Consider the following 10,282-nt stretch of genomic DNA (forward strand, 5'->3'; position numbering starts at 1 on the left):
GTTAATAGGAGGTATATATATTTTTGTATACAAATGTGTGTATATGTTCTTTAAATTTTGAAGATGAAAGATATATAGAAGCGTTAATGGATGTATAGAAATTCATATTTCTCCCATCACATTCACAACACATAAGGCCATCTTTCTTTCTCTCTCTCTCTCCTCTCTCTCTCTCTCTCTCTCTCTCTTTCTCATTCACTTTGAGTTTGACCCGTTGCCAGCCACCGGCACCTCTTTTTCTCTACTAAGAAAGAGACCCCACAATGACTCTTCCCAACTCTCTCTCTCTCTCCGTAGGATCTTCCTAACCCCATCCTCTCCCTCTTCTTTTATTACAGCATAATTAAAAATATAAAAACTTTCCCTTTTCTTTTCGTTCGCTTTTCTTCTTCCCTCTTCCAATAATCGTCTGATACCATCAACAAACACCACGATTTTACACAATCCCTACCTAGCCATACCTCAGAAATTAAAAAAAAAACTAAAAAGTTTGGAACTTCGATTGAGAAGATCATCATCATAATTAAATTAATATTAAGATCTCGCTTCCCTCTCTCTCTCCATCTATTATTATATACGCATAATTTTCATGTATTATCCCTTTTCCCCTTTTCTCCTTTCTCTTCTTTTGATACACACTATACTAGTTCCCAACAAGTGAAAGAAAAGAACAGAAAGACAAGAGAAAGATTTTGCTTCCAAATCGGTTACTTTCCTTTCTCTCAATTTCCATCTTCTCTCTCTCTCGCTATTATATATATATATATAGCCATGGATTCGGGTGGAAATAGTGGAAGCGTGTCGTCAAGCGGAGACGAAGAGTACGAGTCTCGAAGCAACCACCAACACCAATCGATTCCGTCTTTCTTAAACCCTTCACTCACAAACTTCGGATCCTCTCCGCCGCCAAACACCGCAGACCCTTCGCACCTTCTCTCCCACCACCACCTCTTCGATCCATCGCCGCCGTCGAGCTCCTCCAACTTCCTCCACCAGCCCACCAACACCAACTTCTTCCTCAACCTCGACTCCGCCACCAGATCGCCGATCATCAGATCCGACCAGCCCTACAACAACAACAACAGTCTCGGCCTCATCAACCAACACCACCACCAGAATCATTTCCAAACCTCTTCGCCGATTCCATTACAACCACAACAGAACCAGCAACAGCAAGCTCCGCCGAATCCAGTCCCCGGCGCTCGAGCCTCCAAGAAGCGGACCCGAGCGTCGAGGAGAGCTCCGACGACGGTTCTGACGACCGACACGTCGAACTTCCGGGCAATGGTCCAGGAGTTCACGGGGATCCCGGCGCCGCCTTTCTCGGCTTCCTCGCCTTTCTCGCGAAGCCGCTTCGATCTCTTCGCCGGAGCCTCCGGATCCTCCGGGATCGGCCCGCTTTACCCTAACCTCATCCGCCCCTCGCCCATCAAGCCGCCGCAGAATCCGACCAATCCTTTCGGCGGCGGACACTTGGCCCCTTCTTCTTCGTCTTTGTCCTCGTCCTCGTCCTCGTCGTCGCATATATTCGGCAATGCGATGGTGGACGCCACGTCATCGTCCACGACGTACTTGCAGTCTTCGGATCAGCACCACCAAGGGCTGATGATGATGAACAACCAGAAGGAGCAGATGATGATGATGAGAAACATGCTTGGCATGCAAAACCATGGCCTCAACATGGGGTTTCACGTCCAGTCTCATTCTCATCACCACCTTTCTGGTGATCATCTGAACCCTAGATCAGGGCTCAATGTGGCTTCTTCGGGCTTCGGCGGCGCAAAGCAGTCCCAGCCGAATCTAGCCCTAGATCACCTCAATGTGGGCCAGAGCCAAGCCCAAGGGGCTGGGGCTGGGTCTGGTTCCAACGCGAATCAAAATGTCTGGAGAGCCGAGGGAGCAACAGGGTCGGCCTCAGGAGATATGAGCTGTAATAAGTTGAACTTCACGGCGGCGCCGGAGACTAATTCGTCGGAGTTTCATGGCGAGAAGGGTGGTTTGGAGATCAATGTTTCCAATAGGGGTGAAGGTACGGTTGATTCTTGGATCTTTCCCTCTGACTAAGCTAGCTAGGTCAATTTTTTTTTCTTTTTCATCTTAGGGTTTTTATTATTTTCCCCTTTTCCCTTTTGGTTTGTTGATGGAAACGCAATCATAAATGTTGGGACATATCGGCTAATTAGCTATAGCTATAGTGGTGATGGTGGTGGTGGTGATGGTGATGATGATGATTTTTTTTTTTTTTTTTGGAGTTGATATCTCTCAAGTAGTCATCACATCTTAATAATTTTGCAGCATCATGATAATTGTCATCATAATTTCTACTTTAATTTTTTGGAGGAAAAAGAGTTGTGATGAAATGATCAATTATGAGGCAGAAGATCTAGTGGTCATTAAATCTTATTTATGTATATACAGGATACATGAATGTAGATTATAGATATACATTGTAATGTACTTGTTTGGTAGTTGGGTTTTAAGGAGTATATGATTACGAATGAAATTTTTAAACTCAAGTGCTTTAAATTCTTCTTTCTCAATTTCTTCTTATATTTATGGTATATATCATTTTTGTGCATATAGAAACGTATATACACGTGCTTTGGTTGAAATGTTAGAAGATGATATATCTAATTAGGAAGGAAAAATAAAGCTAGCTAGGAAGCAATGAGGTGTTTCTAGTTGATCGATCCCTTATCGAAGCAAATTTTTAATAAATAAATAAATAATTTGATTTGGTCGGTGATCTGCTTCAATAATGGACATAGCCTATTTGTTTGCTAGGGTATAGTGTACATGGATAGAGTAAGAAATCAAACTTGAAAGGAGCTTGATATTAAAAGTATATTTCAGAAAGATCAAATTATATATAGAGGATCTGACATCAAAATTTATAAGGATTTTAAGATAAAACAAAATTAAGTGTAAGGAAATTTAGGATTAAGACTATCAGAATAAATAAATAAATAAATAACTTTGAGCCGATTGAAAATCTATTAAATAAACAAAAGAAATAAAGGGACTAAAAGGAAATCAGGGAACAAAAAGTTGACTATAACGTTCATCCGCTCCCCGCGTGTGTAAGTATCATGTATATAACGGAAAAAAATATTTATAAAACTGCATGTATGATACGTATATATATATATAATATATATATATATATATGGTCCAGGAGTTACTTGATAATTTTTTAACGACGTACGTTAACATGGCCGTCGACTTTTCCGTAGGCAAAGTTTGGTTTCATTCATATATACTGTGCCCACACAAGGCTTCCCAAATGGCTTTCTTTGTTTAATCTTTAATGCCTTGTCCTTTCCATTTTCGCATTCACTTTGACTCGACTTTTGATTAGATTTGGAACGAATAATGTTGCGAAACAACCTTTTCAGATCTTGGCTTTTTTCATCTTCAGGTTTGATTCTTTGTTTGATAATCTTATTTCTATATATGTTGCTTCAAACCAGCCATTGTTATTAGAACAAGTTTTTGTCAATCCCCACCTGCCAACCCAAACATAAAGTTATCTCATTATAATATATATATATATATATATATATATATATATATATATATATATACATACACATATACGTGGTAGTAGGTCATGTATAAATTCATGCATATATCTCATTAGGTGTGAAAACGGATATTATATAAGTTAAAATACATAAAACATTTCAAACCAATAATAGAAGAATCAAAGAAGAAAAAAAAAAAGAGAGGGAAGGAAAAAAAAAAAAAAAAAGCTGAGAATGGTCAAGAGTCTCTGAAGACGAACAAAACTTGCCATTGACTATTTCCAAAGTGTAATATTTGCAAATACCATGCATACAATAAAGTTTGAGTTGAACAAAGTACCCCACTTTTGAGTCGATCCTATGATCTCACAAAGTCTCTTGAGATCTTAATAATTGGGACCTTCAAAATTCATTAATAATCGCTCTCATCCTTTATTATTCCTTCGTGCATTTAAACAACTGTGGAACAGCTGCCATAAGTAGAAAGCGAGTTGAACAGTCCAAGAATCCATATCTCTTATTACATGCATATATATATACCATATTTGTATAATTAGCTGATGAGTAAAAAATTATATATGTATCATCACATGAGGTTCGTGAACCACATTCCGCGATCTGCCAATATTCGATTTGGTTTGAGGGGAGAGAGAGAGAGAGAGAGAGAGAGAGAGAGATGGAGAGGGATTCTGTTCTTTATATATGTTGGGAATCGCAGTAATTATACATTATTCTCCAGATAATGACTGTGGCTATTATTAGGTTTTGATTATCATCAAAAAGTAAATTACAGTAGGTAAAAAAAAAAAAGGAATGAGTTCACGAGTTAATATTAAAAATAAAAAGTGGACGGAAATAATAATTAGCTGGTGGGTACCGAAAGTCAAGGGCAGTCATTAATTCATCTTACATACATTGATTGGTGATGTGGGAGCAAGAGAGAGAGAGAGAGAGAGAGAGAGAGAGAGAGAGAGATAACATAAAGACAGCTATTACGAATGTTTAACTATAAGCATGAGAATTAGGGAATTTATTTCATCGGTAAAAGAAAATAGAGTAGTAAATAAATTGAAAGATAGAAAAAGAGGAGAAAGATTAGAGAGATGGCTTGGCCATGGGATTCTGGGCTCTTGTAAGATATTTCATAGTTGTGGTCCGAACATTAAGCTGGTTTCCCTGTAAAAGTAATTTTTTTTCGAATTGGCTTTATTTAAAAATATAATAAATAAAAAAAGGCATGAGATTTTGGAAGATGAAGACGTTTTGAAGGGATGTGGTGACATGTGACTGGCCTTTTGGAATATATAATGGTGGCCCATGACAGAGAATAATACGGTATTTAGCAATGATGTTTTGTTACTCTCTCTCTCTCTCTCTCTCTCTCTCTCTCTCTCTCTCTCTCTTGTCCTATCCTTTGTTCTCTAACACTTGTTGAGCCATATAATAAATAAAAAATAATCTGTTACTGAAGTGCTATCTGATCTCTGGAAGCAAACCACACTCGCAGTCTCAGAAAAGCATGCGACACTTGGAATATTTCACTTCAATCCTGCTTTGCTTTCAGACTACTGAAACCTAATTATTACAATACGCAGTCATATTTTATTAAAATCAAATCTAAAATCTACACTATATATATGGAAATAACAAACAAGTTCGAAAATTTGTGTTCCGATGCTTTGGTTATTTAGTCGTTACAAATCTGTGTTAACGGTTGACGTATATTAGGTTGATACGTAAGCAGTGATACTACGGGAGGAGGTAAAACGACGAATTGAGCCAAGCTTGATATTAATATTCTTCTCTAAATAAAATTCTATATAGGTTGCCAAGTTATCGTGGCTAAGACTACCAAACAGAAGAAAATTAAGCACGGAAGGTTCTCATTCTTTTTGACAATTCCACCCCAAAGTTGGACATGTAATTATTATGATCCATTAGCTATATAATCATATTTGCAGCTTCACATTGTTATATAAACAACGTTTCGTAAATATTAAATAAATAATCACGTCCATGAATTTACACGCGTAAATTGACGTAAATTTTTCAACATTTTATTTCAATAAAAGGGTAAACCAATAATGACACGTCATGTTTGTAGTTATTTATGTAAAATTTACGAAACGTTGTCTATATAGTAATTCCAAACGTTTTAGATGGTTAGTTGCCTAATTTTTTTTGTAATTATTACTACCCCCCATGAAAAAAAAAGAGGCAAGTCTATTGTTGTATTATTTGATAAATATAATTTGGTACTTCTTGTAGACTTTGATTGATTAAATATGCTAATCTCTTCATTTTTACATCTGTTAGATTTTTTTAATCTTTGGTGTTCATAATTGCGTCTAAGACAATTGGGTTGCTCCCTTATACAATTTTTATGAGAATGTCATTATATTTTAATTCGTATTTTTTTTTAAACAAAGTGACCAAGTGTTTCACTAAATATTTTACTAAACCAAAAATATGAATAAATTTATAAATAAATCATTTTTTTTATTCGTGTATATTACAAAATAATTTGCGTACTTAGAAGAATAATCAACCAAGTTAAAGTTCATTTAAATATCACTATCAAAGAAATAGACAAAATTAAAAAAATAAATAAGAAGTCTAATCTTTTTCACATAAAATTAAAATACGCTGTAATTTTTATGGATCACGATTAATTTTAAATATTTGTTGAGGTTTTTCGAATACAACTCGAATGTCACCATCAAATTGTAACCATTTTCTTCCAACGACAGGAGTTTCTTTAAATACTCATTCAAGCTTCTATAAGTATCCTTGCGCTCAGGAATGTCTTTTTGAACCATAGAAATCTTTGTCAATATGTCATTTATGAATGATTCTCAGTCATTTAAAAGTAAATTCACAATTTTTTTTAGTTCTAAAAAATTTCACTCGTTCAATTTTTTTTAAGTCATGAAATCAAGTGACTAGAACTAATTCAATCATGTCTTCATCCATTTGAAATATGGGCTCTTCTATTTCATTTTCAGGATAAACATTTAAACATAATGCGTTGGTGGACACAATGAGTGTCGAGAACAAGTCTTGCAGAGCTAGCAAAGTTAAGAAATTAAGAACGTACATTCTTTGTAGAATATATATATAGAAGAAGAAAGGAAAAGAGGAAACTAAACAACTCTCTTTAAACAAATGAGATAAAGCTTATGCGATAAGTTTCAAGATCTAATCGTTGAAGCCCTGAGTCGTAACGAGAGGCACTCATTCATACCAATCAGAAGGCTGCCTTGATTTACATGAAAACCCAACCAAAAACAAAACAAAACACTAAAATAGAAACAAAACTGGAAAATGTGTTTGGTAAGGTGTTTTCGGAATTTTTTTTTTAAAAATTTGAAGTTGTTTTGTAAAAAAGTAAAGAAAACTGAAAACAAATAAAATGTGTTTTTGGAAAAAAAAAAAATTCTTCTCTTCTCTCTTCATTCTCCTCATCTTCTCTTTTCATTTTTTCAAAAACAAAAATGAAAACTGTACTAAACACTTTTTTCAATTTTTTCACTCTCTCAAAAACAAAAATGAAACCTGTACCAAACAGCTTTTTGAAAACAACTGCAAAATAATTTTTCAGTACAACTACAAAAATTAGAAAATAGAAAACAAAAATTTTTTGAGTTAACTACCAAACAACCCCTAAGGCCATGTTTGGTATTCCTCAAAAAAACAATTTTTTAGTTTTTGAGTTGAAAAATTTGAAAACATGTTTGGTTTAAGTTTTTGGAAAAAAATTTCAAAAAATTTTGAAGTTGTTTTGGAAAAAGTAAAGAAAACTGAAAACAAATAAAATGTGTTTTTGAAAAAAAAATTATTCTCTTCTCTCATCTTTCTCCTCATCTTCTATTTTCATTCTTTCAAAAACAAAAATGAAAACTATACCAAACACTTTTTTCAGTTTTTTCACTTTCTCAAAAACAAAAATGAAAACTGTACCAAACAGCTTTTTAAAAACAACTACAAAACAATTTTTCAGTACAACTATAAAAATTAGAAAACAGAAAACAAAAACTTTTTGAGTTAACTACCAAACACAACCTAAGTTTCTCAATAATTTATAAAGAAGAGTCGGATTGATTGAGATTCGTACAAACCAAAACCAAATAAAACACAACTTTTTCACCATTTTACAATATATTCATAAAGAAGAGGGAAGTTGTTGTAGAGAAAAATATCCTACCATAAGTATGCCTTAATCTATTTGGTCCAATCTGATAATCGATAACAAAGTATGAATAAGAAACACAAAGATCATAGGGTGAGAGAAGAGGCTATTAGGCATAATTGAATATATTGGTATTCATATAAGACTAGCCAAAATAAAATAGATCGTGGCTACTATAGGAATTTAAATACTCGTAGAAATTATTAATTTGATGGCCACCGCCATGTAACCGGCAAGAATATGAGTCTGATCAACTTACGTACTATAAAATCTCCCAGCTATATAAGAAAAAAGAAGGCAGAAAAAGGCGGACGTTTAGATGCTCCCTCAAGTTATTAGGATTTTCAAATTTTACTAGCAACCTAATATAAAATTGCTAACAATCCTTTATGATTCAGTTGTAAGAGATAATTATTTGTAACTAATTTTGTTTACAGTGAGTTTCTATCCCAAAATTAATTGATTATCAAAGAAATAATTAATGACCTTATAAATACTTAAGATCTTAACATGTAACAACAAGATTGTAGTTCTTTGAGTTTAGTATTGAGTCGAGTTTTAACAATTGAACTTAGCATCATGCGAATCTAAAAAATATGAGTAACGAGAGAATAGTTAATGATATTGTAAAGGGATCCCTTTTATAAACCTTGTTATTTTATTACGACGTTATGAGTTATATGTCCGGTAAAAAGTATTAGTAATGAGCGAATAACTAATGATTTTATAAACCTTGTTATTTTTATTACGAGTTATGAGTTATATGTCGGATAATGTTATCTAAAAATATGAGTAACGAGAGAATATAATTAAGGATTTTATAAACCTTGTTATTTTATTACGACGTTATAAGTCATATTTTTGGTAATGGTCAATCTAAAAAATATGAGTAACGATAGAATAATAAATTGGATCCCTTGTTTTTTATTACGTGGATATAAGTTAAATGTCTGGTAATGGTCAAACACGCCCAAACACACCAATATGATTATTTTTGTCATATACGGAATAAGTATATATTCAAATTCATATACATGTTGGGTTTTTTTAGTAACTATGACGTCAAAGTGACATCCATCGTAGTGATATTAGGTAGCCAACTCTTGAAAAAAAAACGTGATCCTTGGAAAATTAAGTAAGAGAAAATTCCAAAGAACATTATTTTACCCCGAAACAGAATTGTGCATTTTGTTATAACTTTAAGGAAGTGGGTAAAAGTTGACATTTAACTTACGGTGAATGCTGAATGTGTACATAACATTTTATATTATAATAAGGTTAAAATATGTCACACGACATTTTCAAAAGTGTGGTCATTGAAAACCACTCATTAAAATGTGTGGTGGATATGAAGCTTTTGAAATCAAAATACGTGACGGATATTTTTGGTAAATGAAAATGGCAAACTATAATAGAATTGTATTTGTAAGCCTGCTCTTTAACTTTAAAACAGTATTATTTAATTTGTTTGATAATTGATTTTACTTCTTAAAATAAATTCAAATAGGTCGTATACGTAAGCCTTCCTTTCTGTCTATCAAACCCTAAACCTTTTTTTTTTGCTTTAAATGCTACCTCTTCTCTTAAAGACTTTTCTTTCTCATTTTTAGAGAGGGGCAGAAGTTTCTTTTTCAAATAATTTTGTTGGATCTTTTTTCTTGTTATTGAAAATGGGTTTTTTTTTCTTCCACAGTTTCTTAACCACCATCGTCATGAAACTGCAATTTTGTTCGCAAAGTTGATTTATTTAACAGTCCAAGCCACCTACGATTGCGAAACTCTTCTCTTAAGCAAGTAGAATATGTATGTTTTTGTTTTTCTTATTTTTTTTTCTTTGATTAACTTTAGCAAAAATGTCATTTCACGATGCAAAAAAATCGCTGATAAAAAAACACCATTAAAAGCTATTTTGTAGTAGTGATAATTTTATATGATGTTGTAATTTGGGTTTTGGTTTTGTGTTTTCACATTTCAATGGTAGGTTTACGTTCCGAAAATGTATTTGTCGTCTTTTGAATTTTTCTACTCGAGGTTTGACCATACAAGTACCCAGACATATCCTTTCTCGTGGTGGGTGACCTTCGGGTGTTCGGATTCTTTCATTAACTTTGAATTATCAAACAATTAATGGAATTACTCTAAATATAATGTGTAAGACTATTTATACACGATGTGCCATAAATCGATTCAAATTTTGAATTATTCAATTTGAGATTTTATTTTTCCTTATAAATTGGTGTTTGATAATTTTTTTTTACCATTTTTCTAGTAAAAAGCCTTTTATTTGTTTCAAAAATAAAATTCTAGTTTTCTTTATCGTAAAAGTGTTCCTTCAACTCTTTCCTATTATTATGTATTGGCCATGGATATTGAAATTATTGCAATGTTACACTTGGAAAGCCTTTTTTATCGCATTTATTTAAGGGCCTTTGTTATTGTCTTTTGTAATCTAGAATATGTATTTATAACACACTATTGAACCGTGTAACTTGTAACTCAAGTTACAGATTAATAGGATACATATTAGATGAATTAAACCACTAAGAAAGTTCTAATTGTAAAATGGATA

General features: G+C 33.4%; 1 protein-coding gene across 1 annotated transcript; it reads left to right on the forward strand.

The window, feature by feature from the left end:
- The first annotated feature begins 241 nt into the window (after window positions 1-241).
- On the forward strand, window positions 242-2,222 carry LOC149391443 (uncharacterized). The gene has a single exon (XM_089621259.1). The coding sequence runs from the start codon at window positions 772-774 to the stop codon at window positions 2,062-2,064; it is 1,293 nt and encodes a 430-aa protein (XP_089477385.1). The 5' UTR covers window positions 242-771; the 3' UTR covers window positions 2,065-2,222.
- Window positions 2,223-10,282: the final 8,060 nt, after the last annotated feature.

The sequence above is a fragment of the Urtica dioica genome, chromosome 7, assembly GCF_054948205.1.
Source record: "Urtica dioica subsp. dioica isolate 48M chromosome 7, U.dioica_male_clone48M_v1_H2, whole genome shotgun sequence".
Taxonomy (NCBI): Eukaryota; Viridiplantae; Streptophyta; class Magnoliopsida; order Rosales; family Urticaceae; genus Urtica; species Urtica dioica.